General features: G+C 41.1%; 1 protein-coding gene across 3 annotated transcripts in view; it reads right to left on the bottom strand.

The window, feature by feature from the left end:
* BTRC (beta-transducin repeat containing E3 ubiquitin protein ligase) overlaps positions 1-24,604 on the bottom strand; it is a 117,085-nt gene that overhangs the window by 71,724 nt on the left and 20,757 nt on the right. For 2 of the 3 annotated variants that reach the window (XM_086467421.1, XM_086467419.1), the window contains one exon: positions 16,979-17,086. The exons of the other annotated variant lie outside the window; for it this stretch is intronic. In XM_086467421.1, the coding sequence (XP_086323547.1) occupies positions 16,979-17,086 (108 nt within the window). The remainder of the gene's footprint in view (positions 1-16,978; positions 17,087-24,604) is intronic. 3 annotated transcript variants of the gene reach the window in all.

Here is a 24,604-nt window from a genome sequence, read left to right as displayed (position 1 = left end):
TGTCTTAAAGACCACTAAGAAATTATTACTATTTAACTCTCCCCATGAAGCCTCCTCCACCACTAAACACAACATGCTACAATGCGTACAAAATCCCTAGGCTGAAGCATTTGACGGAGGATGACATGCAGTATTTTGTGTACAAAGCCCAGCAAAACACTGCTGGGAACAAGATATAATACATGGAGAAATGCACTCCCAGGGACTACCAATTGGGCAGAGCTACCTTTAGTACCGCCTCGCTCGTCGTGGTGGAAATCAAACCTCTGCCAACTGGGGGAGGCTTTCTTTGGTGCTGTTCTGCCCTGCACTAATTATAAAAGAGTACAGACGCAGCCTTTTTCCAAGTGTGGGGAGGTGGGGGTGGGGGAGAAGCGTGTGTCTACGTGAAGAGCACAACTATTTTTTATGCTTTCAAATTCTTAATCCTGTTTGGAGCTGTCAGTGGGGGTTAATGGAAGCCTTGGATAGGAGAATTCCAATCTGGTTGGCAGATGGATAGGTTGGTTATAGCTGCATAACTATGTCTTGCCTGCAGGCACAATTCAGAACACTGTTAAAGCAATATAAAGTCTCTGTCAAGCTGAACCATTTGGATCAGTAGCAAAGAGAAATAATAATAAAAAAAGGAGTTCATTTCTGGGCCTTGTGCGTTTATGCTAGTATGCAGAAACTGATTAATTGTCATCGTGTGCTGGTCTGCTATACCTCGGATTTCTACTTCTGGAGTAGATTTTGCATGCTAATATAATCATTCTCCCTCTTGAGACATTAGCAAATAATCAAATGAAAAACAGGATCATAATTTACTGAGATTCGGGCAATTCTCTATGCAAATTTGACTTGTTATTGCTGCTGCCTCGTTAATCTGAATGCCTTTGACAAACTCCTTTGATTTATGAACTCATGACAACTCCAATGTGTATATATTTTGCTAGATTGACATTATCATTAAGAGTGGGTGGACTGAGCTCACATGAATGGTTGATTTTATTCGCTGGTGTCTGCTGCTCAACAGCTGAGCATCTCCTTCTCACAAAGCCCCTGAGCACCAGGCTCTTCCCATCTACCCATCCATTCATCATCTCGATGTTAATTGGCCCAGGCTTTAAGCAAATTTTCAACACGATTTAAAGGCACGATGACACTGATTACTGACCCTCTGCCATACGGTGCCTATTGATTAACCTGACAGAGATGATGAGCTCGAGGGAAACTAGGTGTGTGTGGACCTCAGGGGGGAAAAAAAATAATATATTGTTTATGCAGGCAAAACACTTGTCATTATCCCAAAGGCCAGAATTTGTGCTGCACTGGCCCTTAAAACACACTATTGCTTTAAACACCTGCATCCAATACAGAAAATGCTTGCTTGCTGTGGAAAAATGATTACAAATTTGATGTCATGTGCAGTCTGTATTTTAATCGAGTTCCCTGATAAATAGACCCCCTCAAGCCAATCAAGTCTCGCTCCAGCCATTGCGTGCATACACATCAGTTCGAACAGAAGCCGGGGCAGGGTGTGTTTTTAGTGGTATCAGCAGATCCAACGGCATGTAGGAAATCTACTTGGGTATTTCAGGTCTCTAAGCAAATAATACAGTGGGAACACAGTGTCCAAACAGTTACAGTAGAGTAAATGCTTCAAGGGCAAACTGGATGCCAGATGTAGCTGCCTTGGTATTTCTGTTGCCACATTAAAATAGATGTTTTAGCACACACCAGTGCAATAGTGCATTTCCCCTTTTCCAGTGCAAACTGTTGATACGACCTGACCCTCAAGCTCCTAGATGCACTGAGTGAATGCAGCGTTTTATCAGAGCTTGAAAATAACTGACACCCTCTCTCATGTTTTTTGAAGTGTCCCCGCACTGCACTTGGTCCTCCCCACCAAGGACAGAGGCACTTGCTCAGCCAAGAGGGAGCCACTGAATAAAGTAGGTACATCAGCATTCTGCCTGCAGACTGGTGCTATATGAAAGGAAAAGGAAGCAGAAGGCCTGTTTAACCCCCACCCAGCCCCAGGTTAAGTCTGTCAGTCAACATACACTGCTGTTCTTTCCCAGTTCAAGCCAGCAGCCTGCCAGCAGTCAGGATGTTTCTCTTGTTTAGGACGGGGGGATTTGGGAGGGAGGGGACGTTGCCCCAAGATGCTACGAAGTTAGCATCAATGTCTTCTAGTTTGCATTAGTGTCTTGCAGAGAACAGGACAAGGAATCACTGGGTAAAGGTATGCAGAAATTAACTGCAATTGCCTGATGCCCACATCAGCCAAAGTGGACTGAAAAGTGGAGGGGGGTGGAGGGAGGAGAGAAAAAGAGAAAGAGAGAGAGATGTGCGGAAATAAGTGCCAGTCTAAGACTAGAGGCACATATAAGCCTTATGTTCCCTTTCCAATAACCTTTGTAAGTGATAGATGAGTCCAAGCCCATTGTTATCGTTAAGGGACTGTCAGCATCCTGATTTTATAAATGCTGTCTGTCAGTTTATAAATATCTCAGCCATTTCAAACAGAGCTAGGATGAATCCTGGCATGGCCAATGTCAGCCTGAAAGCAGTATTACCATTAAAAAAAAATAACAGGTCTAACATCCACTAAAACCACTTAAGGATAGCTTCTCTTTCTTCTATCATGAGGCCTGAAACATTCAAATCCATGCCTATTTGGCTAGTCACTACAATATATAAAAGCAGTCCTTAAGATTGGTAATGTTCTTTGAGAAAAACAAGCATGAAAGCTGCAAGTTTGAAGGCAATTCTCTGCCTGTTCAGTAGATAAAATAAAAATGACAGCTGTAACACACAGGGAGATCCACAGCAATGAAAATGCAGAGATAAGTATCAGACCCCATTCCTCCTTGGCATTTGCTGTTCTGAACATTCACCAAGATTAGACCCTTTTAGATAACACCATAAATTGCAATGTGTAGGCACAAGGGGGTGACTTCAGCCCGGAATGAAGGCACAGACAAGTTTCCCAGCTCTTGCAAGTTTAAAGTTAAATGGTACTTTTGCAAGGGGTTTATAGTAAAGCATTACAACGGACGAAGGAGAGGGCAGAGAAACTACAGCCTGCCTTGCAGTGACAGGTATCAGAAAAGGAAAGAGAATAAGCTAAACTGGTATTCCCAGTTCAGTGCCTGCTTTGAAGACTGATACACACTCGTGTATCACGTTTATATATCTATTACCTTGTTAGCTATGCAGAATCCTGGCTTTTTTTTTCTCCAATATGTTTATAAACTCCCCATGCTAAGGACTTCTCCACCCTCACCCTGAAGGTTTGTGTGGTACCTAAAGAACTGAAGTTCAAATTCATGCCCGAACAGCTCAGGTACCTACTATAACCTAAATTCTTAAAACTGAAGCTCTGACAGCAGTGAAAATGGAAAAGTACCACACCACCCCCCAGACACATACACACATGTTCACACAAGTCCTAGTTTGGTTTGCATCTATCTTGATGCTGCCCACAACAAACAAAAGTTTCAACAACCTTTTTCGCAGTTGAAAACCAGGACAAGATTCTGTTTTTTACATCTGCAGAATGGATCCTTTGTATTTTTCCTTATTTTTCATTCAAATGATACTTGATAATGGAACTTCATGCCATCAAGAAGAGTTTCTCATCAAGCTGTTTAACTTATTAATTACTCGTTGGTTATAAAGGGTTATTTAGGGGTGTGGGGAGCCTTAGCATTAGTGTAAGAACAGCAAATTCAGTTTAATGTTAAAATACCAAAAGCCAGCACAAATATCAAAGATCTGATGAACAGAAGCATTTTGAAGAGCACAAAACTAGATGTAGTTAAAAAATAAACTGAAATCCAGATGCTGGGAACAAGCCATTTAGGGAAATTTTAAAAAGCTAGCTTCACTTCACACACATTTCTCAAATGCAAGTGAGAGACAGACAAACAGAGAGAGAGAAAATACGGCTAATGAGAACAGTCTTTCCACGTTCCCCGGGAAGCAGCCCTGTTTAACATTTCTGTTCTGTGAATTTAAGAGAGTCAGCAGTGGTAAATTTGTTTTTAATATTCAAGCTCTCAAGCCTTGCAAGCTAGTTGGCCAATAGCCCTTTCTATTCCAATGTTTGTTGGTGCCTTATTTACACAAGCATTACATCCGGAGAGCCTTTGAATATAATTTCACGTGGATTAAGGGAAGAACATTTGCTTCTGCTAATCAGGACATCTGGTTATTTTTGTAACTCACAGACATCTGCATTAGGCAGTTCGACTTCCCCATTCCTCATAACAAGGTTAGAGCTTAAGAAGCCTCGAGGACCTCTAGTTGAATTTTATTATTGGCATTTTCTCACAGCCAGGTCTGTTTCAGAATTTCTTTTCCTAAATAGCACAAATCGATCAGCACCTTCACAGGTATACATATGTTTTTATAGCTAGCACTTTCTATGCATGATTTTATAGCGTACATCTTGTACTCCAAGATTTTATAGTAGTTCAAAGCTATCTACATCTTTTTAAGGAACAGAAAGCACATATTCCCAAAAAGCATGGATGAAAACATCCAATTAACCTTATGATACACATAATATGGGTATACTGCCAAATATCCAACCAGGCCACTTATGTAAGACTGGTGTCAGGACTTGTTCTGAATCTTATTACCACCGTGTGCTTTGGTTTGTCTCTTACTAGCCACTTACCCTGCATATCTGCTCCCCACACTGAACAAAACAGTATTCTTCCCTTTCTGTTCTTCAGGACAACCTTAATGATTTCTCCAGTCTTTTAAATTAATCCTCAAATTCTTCTTCAAACAGTTTCAGCTGAGGTTAAATTTCTCTGCCAGACTGCAGAATTGTGCCACACATTCTTCAGGAAGAGGGAATTCACATGCAACAGAAGCCGTTTAGAGAAGAACTGAATCAATCAAGACTTGGCTCTCACTTCTTTGTTGCTTTCATTTTGCTACATTCCTTTCACTAAAATTCATTTTCAACACTCTTCCCAGCGTGTTGAAGTACTAAAGTTTGAAATCATACACTCATTCTCAGTTCACAGGATTCTTCCTTCCCCCGCCCACAAATCATAGTTTTTACCAGTGCTTTTGTATGCTGGAACAAGAGGTTTCTTGATTTTTAACCCTATGTGTAAGGGCGGGAGCGAGGAAGTACAAAGTCAGCTTTTACAGGCTGTGAACATAAGCCAACATACAAAAAAGATGTCAAAAACATATTTCTAGTACTAACAAGAGTTAGCAAGAGCCAACGGATCCAGGGAGAGTTTTTAAAACTTTTTATTTATTAAAATTCTCCAGATACAGTTTAACTTTCTTTGTACAATATTTATTACAGTTTCATCTGCATAGGAGCTGCAAGTGCTCTGAGAAATGGGTTGTAAAATTGGCTGGTTTTGCTGTAGCCTTCACATCCTTCTTGCAGCATTATTTCCTAACTTTTTAATCCACTTCCCTCAAAGGACCAATGCCATCTCACTGGTCGCACTACAAAATGCCTTCCCCTCCCACCCCTACATTTATTATTCTGATTAATTTTTTTTCAAAACCTCTTAGTCTGAGCTTTCCTGTCAAGTAGACAAAAAGACCTCCACTTCTTATCACAGCCCTTCCTTAGAGCCCAAGGCTTTCTCACTCCCAAACACCTCATTCAACCACTCTGTCCTCATCCCACTGTACTGCTTTATGCTTTACTTGTTTTTAGCTTCCTATTTTTCATTTCAGGAAAGGGGAAGAGGAGATACAAGGCAGAGGTATGAAGCAGAAGTTAAGCTGTCTGCCCAAAGTTAAAATGACCACATGGGGGGAATAAACGCCAAATCCTGTGGCCCGCACTGTGTTAACTTTTTAGGCACAGTTCCACCCCAAAATAGTGAATGAAAGCAGATCACCTGTTTAAAGAAATGGCTATACTCAGTGATCTCACTGCAGCATTAGGCTGACATGAATTCACAGCATCTTATCTACACCACAGTATGCAGAGGCACCCGTATCTTTATGGCTCAGACATCTAGAACATGTTCAAAGTACCTACAGTCACCATGGAGCAGTTCAGGCGACATCGCTCCACCTCCCCGACGTGCCCCACAGTAGCGATTTCTGCATACAGGCAGGCCTCCGTGCTTTTTCCAGCTTCCAAAGCTACATTCGTTACAGCAAGCATCACCACCACTGGACTATGGGGCAAACTTAGTTACCTCCCAATATACGGTGTGTTTACTTTCACACAGTGCTGTTGAAAAACCACACTGCTGATACAAAAAAGGTGCCAGCCTAAACATGTCCCAGCCTTCCATCACATCAAGCAAAAAAAATTTATAGTCTTCTACTAAAAGAATGGAAAATTACAGATTAGGTACCGCACATTATAGCGCCTGGCTAGCAAGCATCGCAGCCTTTTAACAGCTACTGCCCCAGAAACAAACCCCTGGGTCCTCCTGATTCGACTAGACCAAATTTGAATGTGGTAACACAACAGCTCCTCCTGTTAACATTTCAATTTAAAAGGTCACTATTAGGTTCTGCTATTACAAAATAACTCCAAAGCGCTATTTTCTTGAACTAGAGCAAGGAGTCACAAAATGTTCACTCTGCTGGTTAAGGCAGAAGAGTTGGACCTGCTACGGAGACCATCAAATGGGGTGGGCAGTCGAGCAATCAAAGCAGGAAAGATAAAGGTGTACATAGTATCGCGCCTTTAGATACCTTGGGGCTAGCAAACATTTGGTTCCTATAGGAAATTATACAGCTCTAGATCACTGCCTATTGAGATCCACTGCTCGCAGCTTTTTGCCACAACATGAATGGCTTATTAAACCTACAACATATCTGTTTTAGTTAACTTCTTGGTGGAGAGGGGCCAGGAAAACAAAATGTACTTAAATGCTGATTTTTTTTTTCCAGGCTGAATGCCTTTCATCCAATAAGACATTCAAAGCAGTGACCCAGCAAATGGATTGAAAAAGCAATCTTCCATCTCAGTGCCGCATTATCATTCCTATTCAGTATTCTCGGTGAGATATCTCAATCAGCTGGATGTGTGTGTAAGTGACAGCGCAGCCCATTGCTGGGTTAATTAAACATTTGACTTTAACACCCTCCCCGTCATTAAGCAAATAAAAACAGATAATTCAAACTGCACTTCATCCACGGGGTACACAACATACATGTCAAAATTAAGAGAGTCCAAGGCCCTCAGGGAGTTCTACTCGGGGAGGTAATCAGTTTAAATCTTATCTGGTTTATCAATTATTCTATTGATTAAAGCAGGGTGATTATACAAAACTCCCTCTTGCCACATGGGATACATGTCAGCAGAGCAGGACAACACAGGGAGGCTCAAAAACGATTTAAAGAAAATACAGACAGATGAATAACAGTCTATTAGTACATGCCAGCAATCCATAGGTGGAAAGCCTGATTCTTCTTTTTAAGCAAGTGAATTAAAGTCCCTCCAAATTAGAGTGTCAATGCTGCTACCTCATCTGCTTTAAAATCAGATCTGCGTGTTGAAAGGGCAACATTTCCTCGTTTTAAGCAGATTATTTCTTGCCCAGTATTTGAAACACGTTTTATTGATACAGGTCTTGGAACACAACAAAGACACCAAATACAGGAAATCTCAGACTTTTAAAAGGCATTATACTTATCTATCAACGACTTTCAAAAAATGGATGGGAAGGGCATTCTCAGTACGTGAACTCTCCCACATACATACATGACATAGCTGTAAATGAAATGTTGTATTTTAACGATTAAAGTGTGACAGCTCATCTCAGACATAAAAACATCGGGCTTTGGAGTTCTGGAGATTTTTTTTGTTTTGCAGCCCTCCAAAGTGAGCCATTAGCAGCTGTGGGAGCTGCCTTCTCCCGATTTTCAACAAGCCCTCACACAAAATCCCACCACAGGAGTCCTTATTGCTACTCCTCTCTTGCATATAGCCACAGTACACAAAGCCATTCCAGTCACTTCTCATTTTTTGTTTCCAGGTGAAGAAACATTCAAAGGACCTCTGTCTCTACCAAGGTCTGTTCGTGTCCCAAGTTTGTCAGCACAGTCCCACTTCCACCATCTTCCCAGTAACATTTGTTTCAAGTCTTATTGTCATAGCCTAAACTGGCCTGTACAAGACCTTGCCTAACACATACAAAGCCAGGAACCTTTTAAAAGTGAAACACTGAAGTCTAGGAAAAAACAACAACTGAATTTTATTTCTAAAAGTTCCCTCAAAGCAAACAATTAGCAGCAGAAGGAAGATCAGCTTTAAACCAGAGGCTTTTTTTTTTTTTCCCTGTAACATCTACAATCTGTTTCATAATGGTCAGACTGGTAGTGCAAACTATTTATCAGTCATCTCATCACATCTCAATTTTAAACCAGGGCAGAGGGTATGAACCACAGTGGTCAAAACGCCGACAAGCCGGAGAGCCCAAACGACCCACTGGGCAGGGCTGTTGGAAGTGCAGTCACAGGTATGTTCAGAAACAAGGACAGCTAAAAAGCAGGCCTGAGGTGTGCTCTTTGCCCTTCACCTTCAGAAAGGGATTATATGCCACTCCATATTGGCACTGCGTGTGCATCCAACCGTACTTCAGCCTCTTCTTCGTAGATCTCCTTTCTTCTTTGGAAACAAACTAGAAGACTGCATTAGCATGCTGTATTTTACTCTCACCACTAGAAATACTGAGGGTGCTATTTGTAATTGTATTCTTTTAAGAGGTTTGTTCTCTGCAGCTGTTTTCTGCTTGCAGTGTATTTTGTGTAATCAGCACATCATCATAAATACATTGGCTGTTCCCCTGAGGGAAGCTGTCACTGTTTAATTTACAGAACAACCTGGCCAATGTGAATTCTAACACTCCAGCACTATGGCAAGAAGTTACCACACTCGGAAAAAACAGGTTTCTATGAATTTTTATATCAAGAGCTGGTCCCAGGACAATTTAGAGTCTAGAAATAGATTGTTTTTAAAAGCACTTTATTCACTGGATGGAATGGATTCTTTCCCACTTACAGCTTCTTAAGGCACCACCAAACTCACTCCCACATTATTCCAAAGGTGACAACCCCAACCCTTCGACACGCCACCTTCACTTCTCACTTCTGCCAAAAGAAGGCACTGTATGTAGGTGTCTTATGTTGCATACCAACTATTTTTTTTTTTTTAAATTAAAAACCACCCAAAACACCATGTTAGTTGTCTTAATTTCAAGAAGGGAACGTACTCTGTTGCAAGGTCAAATGTTATTACCTACATCAAAGAATTGCTGTGCAGTTTATTGCTTTGAAGATGCAATAGAACAGCAAGGCATATTCCTGAAAGAGTAAAAATGTATGCAGCTTTATTGGCTGAATGAAGAGTTGCTTCCTTTATTTGCCGGATATACGGTTGTGTTTTGAGAGAATAAATCACCAAGGTTTTTGTAGAAGGTAGGCAAAAGGTGGATGGTTGATGTTACTATACACAGACACACTTTAGAAAATTCCATAATGGTACCAATTCAGATCGGCAATCATTTGAGAACATGAACCCCAGATAAACATTTGGGCACAATCAATGAGTTACTTCTACTTGGATATTTTATTAGCAATGGCTACTAGAAGCAGTCTACCTGACTACTTGGAAAAGGAGCCAAGAAGGCTGACAACCTGATTTTACTTCTTCATTTTTTTTATACTTACATATGCATATGTCTATATACAAAACAAAAATGCTGAAGAGAAATGACTACGAATGTAAATAAAATCAAAACCAATTTAATGGATAAATTTGTTTGGAAATTCTCCAAAAGCAACACGAAACTATTTCATACATTTTTTTAACTCTGCTTTCCATTTTGGGGTGCAGCAGGTTGCTAAACAGATTTCAATGAAACTGAAAATTCCAAAATTCTGTGTATAGCAGCACTTCGCTAATTTTCGGTAGTAAGTAGAAGCCCTGTTTAACATCACCAGACACAGGGCAAGTACACAAACATAATAAAAAAGAACCATGCACATCACAGAGTATTGTTTATGTATTTTGACAAGCATAGTTTAATTTTTCTTAGTTTGCAGAGCATTCTAGTAAATTATTTTCATCTATTTGAAAAGTAAAAAAAAAAAAAAATCTAAGGAATCACCATTGAAGCAAAATAAATACCATCTTATCTCTGATACGGTTCACAAGAATGATCTACCAAACATATAGAAAGCTGAGTGGAAACAGCTGAAATTTTTTGGAAAACTGAGTCATCTGATTGTCTACAGAAGAAAGAATATAGGAAAGAACATCTGACTTTTTACACACCATGTAAGTAGTAGCCAACAGAAAGCAGAAGAAATAAAAAGAAACCCAGCTGACACAGCGCAGCAAAGTAAGGATCTCCTCAAGCTATGAATTTTAAGATTAGGAAATGCAGTGTTTGGGTTTGTCGCCCCGAAATTTGCATGTGGTCACATAAAGACCCGATTTCAAAGAAATATTTCAGTTTGTTCTCCCTATATATGCGCGCCTTTAAAGTTACTCAGAACTACCTCGGCATGTTGTACTTCCCAAGGGCCACCAAATTCTGACTGACATTGGCTCAAATGCTGGATGATAAAGTACTATCACGACTTCTCCCAATTCGTGGCAAAATTCCATACTTTAATTTTTAAATTAAAATTATTGCTTAATGCGGCGTTAGGTCTTTGTAAACTTGGTCCTGTGCAACCGGCTCCCTCGGCGGCGCTGCCCACGGAGCCACCCAAACGCGGCGGTACCGCGGCCGAGCGATGCCCAGCGGGCCGCGCCGGCGCCGAGCCCGCGGATACGCTCACAGCCGCTGCGCGGGGGCCGCACCGGGCTACCTTCGTGCCCCCTTGCCCCGTACAGAGCCACACGGAGGAAGGCCGGAGCCTGCAGAAGTCACCGAGACGCCGTTTCCAAGCCCCCCGGGCCGCGCGCGGCGCGGAGCCGCTCCGCCCGCCGCCCCTGCAGTACCCGCGGGGGCCGTGAGGGCGCAGCACAGCCCGCCGGATGGCCGCCCCCCGCCCGCGCGCTGCCCCCGCGCCCCGCGCCTGCGCGGGGCCCTGCGCGGGGCCCCGCCTGATGCTAATTCAATTAGCGCAGCCTGCAACTCCACAACAGCGTAATTCAATTAGCGCATTGTGCGGCTCCGCAATCCCTCCGAGCAGATGTTCGCCATCCCGAGGAACCGCAGCCCGCTCTAAGGATACCTGCTCCTCGCCCCGCACTGACTCCAGCGAGGGGGGACGGGGCCTCGGGCGGGGGTGTTGCTCCGGTTTTTAAACTGATGGGCCAAAGCACGGCCGGTGGGCTAAAGGCCTTGCCCGCTCCTGGTCAGGAAGGGCGCATCACGCAGTAACAAGGTCATTAATGCAGGGGCTGGGGGGGGGGCACGCTGGGCATACTGGGGTGTGTTTCTCAGTGACACATCCCGTCACACGTCTTGATACTCGGGCTGAAGAGCTCAAAAAAGCACGTGCAACTTCTCACAATCAATACAAATGCAGAATAAATGCTGATTTCTAATTCCCAAATTGTAATGCACTACCAAAAAAACCCCAAAACCAACCCCACTGATCCATGGAGAAGGACTTCTTTGTCACCCAAAATGAGGAAAGAGTTTCTTGTCGTTGCTATTACCCGAGAGCTGAGATCTTTGCAGCACAATCCGGGGGCTCTCATAGTTTGGTGGGCTTCCCAGCATCACCAAGTAAGAGCACAGCTAATGCCACCAACCAGACAAGGCCATTAGATTTAGAGAGAGATAAACCCTAAGTACGTTTAACAAAGCTGCTCTGTAGTCACTAGGCACTTACTTAATTAAAAAAAAAAAAAAAAAAAAAAAAAAACACCAAACAACCAAACCACACACAAAACCCCCACACCCAACTAGGATAACCCTCTTGGTCTTCCTACAGTGAAGCTCCCAAAAGTCTGAACTGCAGATGGGGGCTGGAGTCAAGTGCAAAAATTGCGCAAGTAATTTGGCTTCATTTCTGTTCCTTCTCATATCCCCTCTCATGCCTTTATAATCATTTCTGCCAGGTGGTAAGATGAGGAGAAACAAGAGAAGCTGCTGCCGAACACCTCCAACAAGAAACTTTGCTTAAAACACCAGGTGTCACATTGTGGCAGTTCAATATTTCATAGCCAATACAAGGAATGTGCAACAACACTGCAACTTTAAATCTTTGCCTCCTGTGTCAGTCTCTCTCCTCTCATTGTAATGCCAAAGGGAACAGCAATCAGAGTGGAGATGTTCAACGTGATAGAGGTCAGGACACCAGTGGATCAACGTACCAGAAACACGACCTTGTTTATTTTTTTCCCCAGTATTATTGTTTACAGGGTGCTTTGCTCATGTACCTTGTGGTTCTTAGCTAAAAGATGAAATTACAGCCCAGGATGAAGCGCTCAGGCACACATCCAATTTGTGTTTCCATCTCAGAAAACAAAAAGCTTCTGAGGCCCTCGGGCTGCCATTCAAACTTGGAGAGGCTGACATTTTTAACAGCATGAACCAGAGACTGGCAGAGGGAATGATCTAATGCATTTCTGACTTGTCAATCAAAGATCTCACCTCTGCTGTCTTGTAAACAGTTGGGGGCCACCTAACTACATTCATAACCAGGGGAGAGCCTGCCGCCAGCCGGGGGGTGCTGGAGCCACATGCTCTGGCTATTAGTCACCAAAATTATGATTGCGTTTTCGAGGTGCACCGTCAACAGCCTGTGGGCAGATTTCACATGGCCACTGGGAGAGCGCGAGGGGGGAATACAAAGCAGGCTTGGTCGAGGGCAGCTACGTCTCCACACTGATGAAGTCTACTGACTGGACACCCCACCTCTCCCAATTAGAGACAGAACTACGCGCACCAGCAAACACTGGCTCCAAAGCAAATTTCCCTCAAATGCATTTCTGAGCATGTACAGTTTGCCCACCCTGGGACTTCAGCTTTAACCTCCTGTATAACCACACATAATGTACTACTACTCACATTTACACTGTATTTCCCAGCAATAACATGTCAACTTTTAAGGCAAAAATGCATGAACAGGCTGAAGGAAATTCACAGAGACAACTGTTTAACAATTTACTGGCAATGCTTCTTTAACAAATATTCCACTTCCTAACACAAAAATATAAACATTACAAGAAAGCAGACGTAAAAATAATTTAGGAAATGAGTCTGTCTGTTCCTTATGGGTGTGTCACAGGTGCAACAGGCTGCCATCACTACAGACCTTTTACGTCTCTCATACTCTCCCCTTTCTCCAAAAGGGATCTCAGTCCAAAGGAGTGGTGTACACCACGTCCATGCTGCACAACCTCAAGTGCATTGCTGGTGACTTCAATTTGCCTAGCACAGCACACCATGCTTTCCTCAACCAGGACAGAGCTTTCTGCCAAGACCAAGGGGGAGACACCTCGCTTCTCCAAAACCAAGCAGAAGGTAGTCCCCTTCACCTGACAAACCCTGATGTGCAGTTCTTTATGATCAAGACCTTCTCTTCAGGCTAAGCAAAATGCAAATTTCTGGCATTCTACAGAGACACTTCTGTATTCAACAAGATGCTGCTAACTCCACCACAAAAGTTAATCCTCCTCTTTGACTACTAGAGCTTCTTACAGAGTTTCAGACCTGGCAAAATAAAGTTGACAAGACAACTCTTGCTTTTTCACTGGTACCTAGACTCCAGACAAGGAAGTAAAAGCATGACTCTTGTCCCAAAAAGTTTACAGTCTAAATTGGAGCTGGTATTTGTGATGGGTGTCAAGTCAGTAAAAAGGAAGAGCCGGCCTGCCCCCTATGATTACCCTGGTACATAACCTTTGGTGAAACTTTTAAACTGCTCCTTAAGTCTCCTCATTTATACAACAGCTTACAGAAATAAATTCAAGGAAATACTATGGTATTCTGCAAACCTGGAAGGTCTGATACAATTATTTCCTTGGCATACTTGATGGGTGTAATTGTAAATTCAAATTATCAAAGAACTTGGACTATTAAAAGCAACATAAATAGAGCCCTGTGAGAGTGCATGGGAAGTATTTTAAAAGGGAAAGTAATTATCTTCAAATGAAAAATGTCATGAAAACAGACACATGTTGGCACATCTGAAAACTTCCAACACACGGATTTCTAGGAAAAATAACGTATTTTGCATAAATTTATTTTTTATTATTATTAAGATAATCTACATACAACCTAGCTTTCAGCTGCTTTGCAGAATAACAGTACAGTAAAATTTGGCATCCAAGACACCGGAAATGGAATGGCTGGCCTTCTTCTCTTGTTAGAATATCCTCTTTGACCCCTTCCCACAGTGCCTTACAGGAGTTCATGTTCCAATTTGCTGCCATCTTCCACCACGATCTCTATGAAATTCCGTTACACATGTAGACTATCAGTTGCAAAGCCCTTTGAGATAAAAGATGCTAAAAAGAACTGTTTCTAACTCCTTACTCCCCAATTCGTGTCGGTTTAGCCTTAAAACCTTTCCCACTGTGGGAGGATTGCCAAACGGAGCTGAGGAATCAGAAGATCCTGTTTTCACACAAGTATCTCCAATAATAAAAACACACAAAGAAGAAAAATGAAGTTATCTGACATATCAACAGAATCATCTCTAAATCGACTGCCAGTGTTTCCCATGAGGAGTCAGCAGGGCTTTAACTGAGCTATTCAAAAAGAGCCTCTTTCCACGTTTCTGTCTGAGCATCTGAAGGTAAGCATGTAAATAACTAGACAAATTCAGCAGTGACTAAGTAGCCTTCCAGATGGCATCATCTCTTTTGCCACAAGCAAAGAACATTGATATGCTTCTCCAGTTGCTTCAAGCTTGCTACAGAAAAAAGAAAATAACTCTAATAAGAGAAAATTTGCTGGGCTACAAGAAAGTCTTTAATGCTTTCCTGAAGATTTCATACCAACAAAAGCATTAAAGAATGATGAAATATTGCAACATCACAGCTTCAATCAGGCTCCAAACCACTCCCATGTAGACTTCTGCACTGGAAACATGCAGAAACCATGCCTCAAGAGTGGGGAGTCTTCTTCAAACCATGCAAGTTAGTGGGGATCAAAGCCCGCTGCAAAAAAACGGACCGAAATATAGATGACTCATTGCTGCAGAAGCTGCTGCTGGCAATCTAGTTTCTCCCTCAATTGGCACTAAATGCATTCCTCCGCAGAGCAGTCAGAGTGCTGTGAAGAGTACCAGTATACCATTTTAGATGGCAAGTGGGGCAGACTTCCCCAATTCCCATAGCCACTGAATGCACATGGAAATGCCTCTCAAAATCTGCAGGAATGCAAATGTCAGTCCTACTGTTCTCCCAAGAAGGCAGGACATGGGGAATGGTTGTGCAGCTGACTCATTTGACCCCAAATACCAATGTGCTGCATTAGCAGAAAAGTTATTGTTCATATCTACCATTAGCAAGAACAGCTTGAGCTAGAAGAGGCTAATTTCCCTTCGCCTTTGTAATATACATTTATTCCCAGTAATCAAAAATAATTCAAGTAGAAATAAAGGAGTCCCAATTTGAGTTTATAAATTGCTTTCCACATATTGGTAAGGTTCTCTAAAACCTGAGCTTAAAGAGATCTGAGATTTATTCAGCAGCAGAAAGCCCAAAAGTGAGGCCCATCCGATTTAGTCAAATTACGCAAATCAGGATTAGAAGTAGGAGTCTGAATTCTGCCTGTTGTCTCCAGGGTCCTCTTAGACTAATAAAAAGTCATCTTGTCCCTCCCCCACGGAAAGCTCTGCTAAAAGCTTGCTTCAGCAAAGAAGGCCTGGCAGGACACCTTCCAGAGTCCATCAGTGCTACTGCTGGGTCAGCAAAGAGAGTTGCAGCAAAATGATGCAAGACACTTACACCTCCCCTGACATGAGAGGATTATTTCCACAGTGCTCTCCTAGCCCTGGAAGCACGAAGTCAAATTCAAAATAATCTTTGCATGCTGTCCTTTAGAGAGGCAGATAGTGAACTTTCACCAAAACGGCTAAAAATTTCAGAAAGATTCTAGCTTATTCATTACGTCTAGTTTTGCAAGATGCTGGTGAATAAAACTCTGCCATAGGTTAGGTCAGCAGTAGCGTAATCCAGCAGCATGAACCTTGACGTAAACATCCATGTTACCATGAGCTCCAATGAACACGTTCTCTACAGAGATACTCCTAAGGTCCCCTCTGTCACTGCAGTTCACACAACATCTCAGAGTATCCATAGCGAACACATCTCTGCTGCCCCGTTCTCTGCCGTTTATAACCACATGTCATCGTAAAATGCTTGCAATGATTTTGAGAGCCTTGTCTAGGTTTCTAGATGCTCACCCAATAGCTGCCTCACTCTCTACCCACAGGAGAGCATCTGCATTTTGTAAGATTCACTGGTCACCCACAGCCTCTGAACAAACCTGTTTGGCAGAAAGCTGTCTCATGACAGTGAAAAGACTGAATCTAACAAATTCAGAGACCAAAGAAAAACACAGATTTCCTTTATTTGCCTTTGACTGACAGCTTACTTGTACAATAACTTTCTGACTACTGCTAACAAACCTGAAATAAACAAACGTTGGCATCAATTATCGCTATGGCAATGAACCCACCCCCTCAGTCCTCTAAGCGGCATAGAGAAAATTTAGATAGGAGGGGAATCACTGCATGAATAGTCAGATTGGAGACTGTGTGATGGATACTGTTTGCCAAATATAATTAAGTAGTATATTTTTGACACAATTGAAAGCCAATGGAAAAGATGATGGTACCAAGCCAATTTAGACAAAATAATATTATATCAAGGTAATGGAAATGCCCCAGCACTGAACTGCCCTGAATCTACACAAGATGGGTTTAAATACCAGAGATCTGAATGACATAGGAGAGGCATACAGTATAAAGCAGAATAAATAGTGGTAAAGCAAGCAAGTAAAGAAGGAGATGCACACGTACACAGATGGAGAGAAAAGGAGTGGGGAGAGACAGAAAGTACCTGGAAAGCTGGGAGTGCGCCAGTCCCTGGGTTATACAGGCATCGCAGCGAGGGCATGCTGTCCGCCAGGCTGGAGCAGCCCAGCCACAGAGATCTGGGCATAGAGCACTGCAGAGAAAGGACAACTATGAGATGGGACTGCATGAGACAGGATGGCACAGATTACAGGAACTTTCAAGGTTTAGCCAAACGGCATCAACACAACTGCACCTGGCCTTAAAGACTCGAACATCTTTAAGAGAACAAACACTGCTGATGAGTCTTCCTTGAGAGAAGCTTTACAGATGTCATAGCAGCAAGAGAAAAAGGCACTACGGATCCAAGAAAGTAAATTTTTGATCAATTTTCTACACCAATGTGTGAGTTTTTCCAGTAACAAAAAGTTTCTTTGCAATTAATCAGACCTCTTCTCCATGCACAGCCACGCTCCAGGCACACACAAAGCAAGCAATCTTGCAAGAGAAGCAGAAAAGGAAATGACAAGTTTAAGTGTAATACTGGCAGGGAAAGAAAATGTTTGGGTTTTTGTCTCTAAAGGGGATAAAAGGAAAAACCTGCAATCCAAAGTGAACAGGAACTTGGTGACACTTTATAGCAGTTTCATGCTTCTGCTTGCCTTGTTATTCATTAAATACAATTATTATAATAAATTGATTCTGTTCCTCCAAACACAAATATAAAAAGGGAGCCAAGACAGCCAATCAAGAAAAATACTAGCCATTTTGATAGTTAAAGCCATTACCCCCTGAAATATAGGGAGTTGCTTGTTCATTTTACACCACTACTATTAAATTTAGGGATGCATTGTGATCGCAATTGCTTTTACCAGCCACAGAGTTTTTGATGCCATAAGCACTGCTACATTTGTCTAATTACTGGCAAGGCAGAAAAAACAAGTATATTTTAAATTGGCAGATAGCTATGAAAACTGTAGGATGTGATAGATTAGATGCTAGAGATTTCAAACCTTCATACTATTCTTTTTGTAATCCCCTCCCCCCCCGTTTTGGTTTGGTTTTTTTTTTTTTTTTTTAAAGGGGGGATGGGAGGAAATCTGAGTGGACAGGGCAGCTGGAATGGGTATGAAATGACAGCTGCCTTTTGAGCCACCGTTTCTTGCTGCTCTTAAGAGGGCTAGAAAACCTTGCACGATCTTGCACTAAATTAATACGCAAGAGCAACATAACCCATCCTTGAAGGAGCAGAAAGGTGATCACCAACATCCATAATCTGGTACTGTGCAGACAGCCACAGTTAGATTAACCCTGTCTATCACCACATTCTTTGCTGTACTTTGTTGCAAATTACACTGCTGTTCCAGAAATAGTATTAAAAGGCTGCTGGGGAACATAACCTATACAAATGTGCTTATTATAAGTTTATGATGCCTTAAAATAAATTCCTCACCTCATTTTCATTTAAAAAACCAAAAACACTTTACAAAGATACTGAAACTTGAGTACTTCACAGTATTACACATCACATGAATTTGTAGATAATAGTCCTGAAGATAAAAAAAATTACAGCCATAGTATTATAACAAGCAACAAAAATCTGAGCCGTACTTCCTTGTCTGCCATCCTAAACTCCCAAAAACCAAACACTCCTACATACAAAAACCTTCCAAATGCCAGCAATCTTTTCTTTGTAATGTTTTATGTATCACTGCAGCTATTAAAAGCTGTTGTGACAATCAGCCTTAAAAAAGTGTATATATAGATATATGAAGTGGACATCTATGGTTAAGCATTTCACCAACTTAATAACACATTTACTTACATCAAAGTTGTTTATTACCCTCCAAGATCATCACAGTAACAACAGAGAATAACTACGTGGTACCTCTGACGCTGTAGAGCAAATTCACTAGGTAAGCACCAGCTGTTTACCATTACCCATTCTAGAATTCAGAACATAATACAAAATACACACGGGGCGATTTTTTTTTTTTTTGTATACAGACTTATCAAAGTCTTGCCCCAATCATTTATTCCCTCTTCTCAAGCTTTCCCATCCATTGTGCCAGTTCTAGTTTTCATGATATGAAAACTAACTCAAAGAACTGATTGCCATTAAAATTGATTGACAAGATAAAAGAAATTACTTTAAATATTTGTACGGATTGAAGCATGGGAAGACATAGAGGCAGGAAAAACGAAGACCACTCTGTCAATAGAAAGGCAAGTTTATGCTGCCTCTAAGTTTGTAAGAGATTATGGCTCAAATCAGAGTCACTACAAGCTGCAGGTAGAGCACTCCATTGTGCCAGAGCACTTACAAGGTAATGAAATGTCTTCCTCTAAAATTGCCACAGTAACAAAGCAAAACACTGGAGGTCTATTCTCAGAACTCTCTGTACCTACAGAGGATATCATTACTCACCCATGCACTCCTGCTGTTTAGTGTTATTCCACAATTAGGAAGTACGTGGTAAAAAAATTACCAACCCCTTAGATGATTTTTGAATCTGCATATAATCTGTATATAACAATTTATATACATACAGCTCTGTTACCCATCTTAAAAAATAAGTGTGAAGTTGCACACAGTGAGAGAAAATGTCATTCCTGTACTTGCCTTTTACCTATTGAAGGAAGCAGAGACGCTAAATTACTGCTGGTGACTCAAAGAGGCTTATTCACAAGCATGAACAAAAGGCCCCAGGTGCTTCAATAGAAACAGCTTGTGTGTAAATCAGATGAGTGACCCAACAGAACAACTTCATTTACAGCCTGATCTCTGAAAAAATCTCAACAGCCTCTATCCCCATCCACTGAGCAAGCCACGTGTCAAACACTCACTTTTGTACTGTCAGCTCCACAAACAAGGGACTAGCCTCAGCATTCACTACTTGAAAGCTGACTGACAAAATCCTCTCCTGAACTCAAGTCAATCTACATTGATTCTTCAAAACAAAGGTACAGAGGCACAGCGTTTGGACTACAGCCAAATGGGAACGCTGATATTGCTTGCTAAGTACCGGGCCAGGATGCAGCAGTCTCTCTACCTTCCTGACTTCCGACTGCATTAATACTTCAGACATCTCCACAACTTTCGGACCCAGAGACGCAAAACTTTTCATTTATAGAAGCTAACCATCTTAAATACATAGGGAGTGGCAAAGGATAAGGAATTATTTGACAAAAAACACCATCTCTTTTTCCAACTGATTTTTAAGTCCCATTCCCCGAACTCTGAAATACGTTTTCCCACTGAAGAAAATACCGTTTCAAACAAGACCAGCATCCTCCTCCCGACAGAGGCTGGTACCAACCGCTCCACTGGTCATCAAAATGGACTTGCCTTATTTTGAATTAAAATAGGCTAGAAGCATTCACAGTCACTAGCTGAGCTGAGCAGGCAGTAACCATGAGCTGAAGGGAAGCCACATTTTAACTTACTCAATTATTCTTGTAACTATATTGCAAGAACATCTTTGACTACATTGGATGTTCTGCCTCTAATAGCCTACCCTCTTTTCCAATTATTTGATGTTCTAAAGACAAATCTCAATACACACTCAATGGCTAAATTTTTGCCAATGCTAAAAATTGGTTATTTACTTTATTTGCTATTGCATTACAAGATTATATATTACCATGTCAGACTAGGGTTTTTTTTATCAAATTTGTTCTTTTCTGGTCCTTCAGCAAATACAATATACTAGGGGTAACTAACACAGTTTTAGTAAATTGTGTTACAGGTCAGAAATATATCACCTTGTCCTGTAAAACTAAGTGGCTCTACATGGGGAAAAAACCAAAAGTTCTTGGACTGCTACAATTTACAGCTATAGTGCACAGATGTGAAAACACAAACCCACTGTACTGAACTCACTTTAAAACAAGAACAGCAACAAAAAAAAATATCTAACACTAGTTCAAGGATATTTTCTTTATGAACACTTCGGAGAAATTAATTAGTAGTACAGAATGACTGCCTTTAATTGTGGTACACTTTAACATAATAAAGTGTAATAACCTATTATCCCTGCCTGAACACCGCATTCAACTTTATGATAACCTGCGTGTCTAATACGCCTTTGATTTATAGGTAACCTAACGTATTTTTGCACATCTTCACAAGTTAGTGGCAAAGCCAAAAAGGAAACACAGGTTTTTTTCAAAAGGGTGGGTTTTGGTCAACAATACCTAACACTAATTCCAGCTCCTAACCCCATTTATTTCAGTCCTCTCCTAGTTCAGAATTATTTCCCTTCTCGTACAGTGTCCAGTGCTTTATGCATTTGAATTCTAAAGACAAACCAGTAACAATTTCTACTTCTCTTGGGAATTAAGATCCTATTCACCCAGTATCTTCATTAAGAAGCATAAATAGAGTATGACACACGTTGACAAGAGCTGAAGAGTTTAAAAACTGGGAGAAATGGGGCTTTTTCTGGTTGGTCCAGCTGATCATAAGCTAGAGGAGCTGGACACGGTTGTACAACAAAAAACAGAAACACAAGTTGTAACTATTACAGAAACCGGGACAAGAGGGCGAAAGAAGTGCTAGAAATTCTACCACCCAAATGGGAGCAGATAAAACATAAGGGATGCTCTGAAGAGTATTAAAACTATATACACCAGACCTGAGCTTGATATGAGGAGACAGATCTTTCCGCACCTTTTTTTTTTTTTTAATCACTTTAGAAAGCGAACACAGGATGGGCGACAAGTACAATTCTCCCTGAAAGACTCTTTCGCAGTACCGTTTCCCGCATGCTCTCTAACATCTAATTCTCAGGAAACGTGCCTTGGCAATTTTGATCCTTTAACAGTGCTTTATCAAACACACGCTCAGATGTTATGAGGATTTCTAATTTTCACAATTACTTTTATAACGTAACACAACAAACGGGAGAACAAACCCAAATATTTTTTGACTCCACTCAGTTCCTCCTATACTTTTTTTGGCCACATATTAACTAAGCCAATGCCAAAAATACAACACACATCACTTTCCCATTGTGCCCAATGTGCACTATTCCTGTCACCACAGAATGCAATAAGTTGTATGAAACGTATCGGATAAGGCAGCTGCTATTTACATTACAAATGTTGGTCTCATGAAACTTAATAACAATTCCAGAAATTTACTTCTGGCTAAAAAGTGATTTTGGTTCCTTTCTTTGGTCCACTTTTCATCCTTTCAACCTCTCACATATACATAAAAATGAAAAAGTATCTCTTGTTTTTCCCCCTACTGTTCAGAGACGTGTTGTCGTTGATTAAATATGCATGATATAGGTATATAAAAAAAAACAAATTCCCAGTGCATCTTGTGTACTTTCACAATTAAAAGACCTGTCATACATATTTCATTTTTTTAGCTTGGGTAAGACTTGATCATATAGGCTTATCTGAGAAAAAGGTATAGGATACAATTGCAAAAATGGAATGGAAAAAAAAAAAGTATTTTTTGGTATTTTTTTGTAGGGCTTTGTTTTTTTCTTTTCTTTTCCCCCCATCCCAAAAGTGGGCATACTAAATACATAATTACATGAGAGAGCCACCCAGCTTCCAAAGGAGCCATTCCAGTGAATTGTGTAAATAATATGCCTTTAAAAAGCCTAACATATGAATACAGATTTACCAGTTATGGAGCAGTTATATACCTGAGAGACAAAAATACCCATTTTAAAAAAAAATCCTGCCTAATTATGAACTTACCAAAGAGACCAGGATGGCTCAGAGCAAATTAATACTTCTACAACTTCTCCAAAAGTTTTTTTGTCTGTTTTCATTTGAAGAAAAGAAAAATGTTAAAACTTCTAAGTCTTAATTAAGCCAAAAACAATGGCCAAAACCCATACAGTTAAAATTTACACCTCCTTACACCCCATACCACTGTTCCCTGCGCTTAAAACAAGGTAATTCTGACTTTGTCACTGGCAATTTTTCTTGAAAGTCTTTCCAAGGTAAGAAAATTAATTTATAAAATAAAGAGGCAGCTACAGTACTCCTCAGAGTGTGACCACGAGAAGGGTCTCCCAGGGTTCAACTAGCCCACAAACTGTCAGCTCTTCTAGCTGGCACATATTGCACCAGAATCATGAAGGGCAACATGCAGTTGCTGTCATAACCAGTGTTTTTCACAATTTCTCAGCTTCTACTACGTTCAGACATTTTGGTCACTTTTCCACAAGCATGCATGGGGATGATTAAAAGTGGTTTGTGCTCTCGTTTTGCTATAATGAAAGTAATTGAGCTGTCTTATTAAAGACCCTCGAAGCATTTTCACAAACTGCAAATCAAGCAACCCAATACCTCACTTAGAGAAAGCTGAGAATATGTTCCTGGGACAACTGTAGGATCTGTCTTCAAAACTATTAGGTCTCACAAGCCAGAGGCTGAAACACGCAATCAGGGTTCAATTGTAACACTCTTCCTAGATTCCAAACATAGGACATACTAGACTTCTTAACCCAGTACAGATCACTGACTTCAGTGCAGCCGTCTTCCCCTTCACCCTGTGGCTCAGGGAGTTAGTACATTCTGCAAGCTTTGCTGTGCACATACACCTCAAACCACTGTAAATTATTCCTTTTCCTTCAGCCTCCCACTTTTCATGTAATTACTCAGTACATTTTCCTTAACATACATACTATGCAAACTCTTCTTTAATCTTCTGGTAACTCCCTAGCTTACAGTAACTTTTTACTAGAGATTCCAGTTCACTAGCTACTCTTAAATATCAAAGAGAAGGGACATAGAAAAGGGTTTACATATTCAGATTATCCAAATAATTTCTTACCTGAGTGGGATATGAGAGAATCAAATCACAGCTTTAAGGTAAATGTTTGTGAAGAAATGTTTTCCTCAAAGAGTGGTTGCTGGAGTTCAACCTCCAGGATTCCAGACCAACAGAAATTACACACCCCAGAAAGGGGCCAACTTCCCATCTAGAAGGTGTGCAAGATTCTCAATTGCCAAGTGCTTGAGGGAACTTGTGTAGATCATATCTGAACTAGACAACACTTATGTTTTCATAATTAGAGCTCTTTAATCCATGAAGCTGATAAATCTAAGCCAGTACACCTGCAAAGCTTTAAGATTCAGATGCCATACCCTTCCTCAAGGAGTATCGCATGCACAGACTTGTGTGTGCTTCTTTAAGCAACACCAAAGATGGTGTTAAAAGCACGCCCTACCCAAACTTACTAAAAGCAATCACACCAAGGTCTAAAGCATGAAATTATCTGAAGGCTTAAAACGGAGATCTTACAAGACCAAGAGCATTAGGATCTTTCGTAAGCCAGAAAACGTAGTTGCTATTAAGCTCCATCGCATCCAAAACCTGATTTTGCAGCAATTCCGAACAATTTAAAATCTTATTATACAATAACAAACAAATCTAATTCTTTGACACAGGCGTTCTGCATGAGTTCGGGCAGAGTAACACAGCATCTCAGTTCCACATATGCACAGCAAGGACAACAGAACTACCCTGTCCGACAGAGATGTCAGAGACTGAGTGTGTCCTTAATTATGGAGCTCTGACATGTAAGCACCAAAAACTGAAACAGGGAGCCAAGAAGAGAATGGTGAATCTTCACCTTTATAATAAAAAGCAGAAAGAGCAATATACCAACCGCTTAACCATCACTGAACCTGAATATTACTA

Source organism: Leptosomus discolor, chromosome 6 (genome assembly GCF_034619465.1).
Source record: "Leptosomus discolor isolate bLepDis1 chromosome 6, bLepDis1.hap2, whole genome shotgun sequence".
NCBI lineage: Eukaryota > Metazoa > Chordata > Aves > Leptosomiformes > Leptosomidae > Leptosomus > Leptosomus discolor.
The sequence above is the reverse complement of the archived record's forward strand: the minus strand, read 5'-3'. Positions and strand labels throughout refer to the sequence as shown.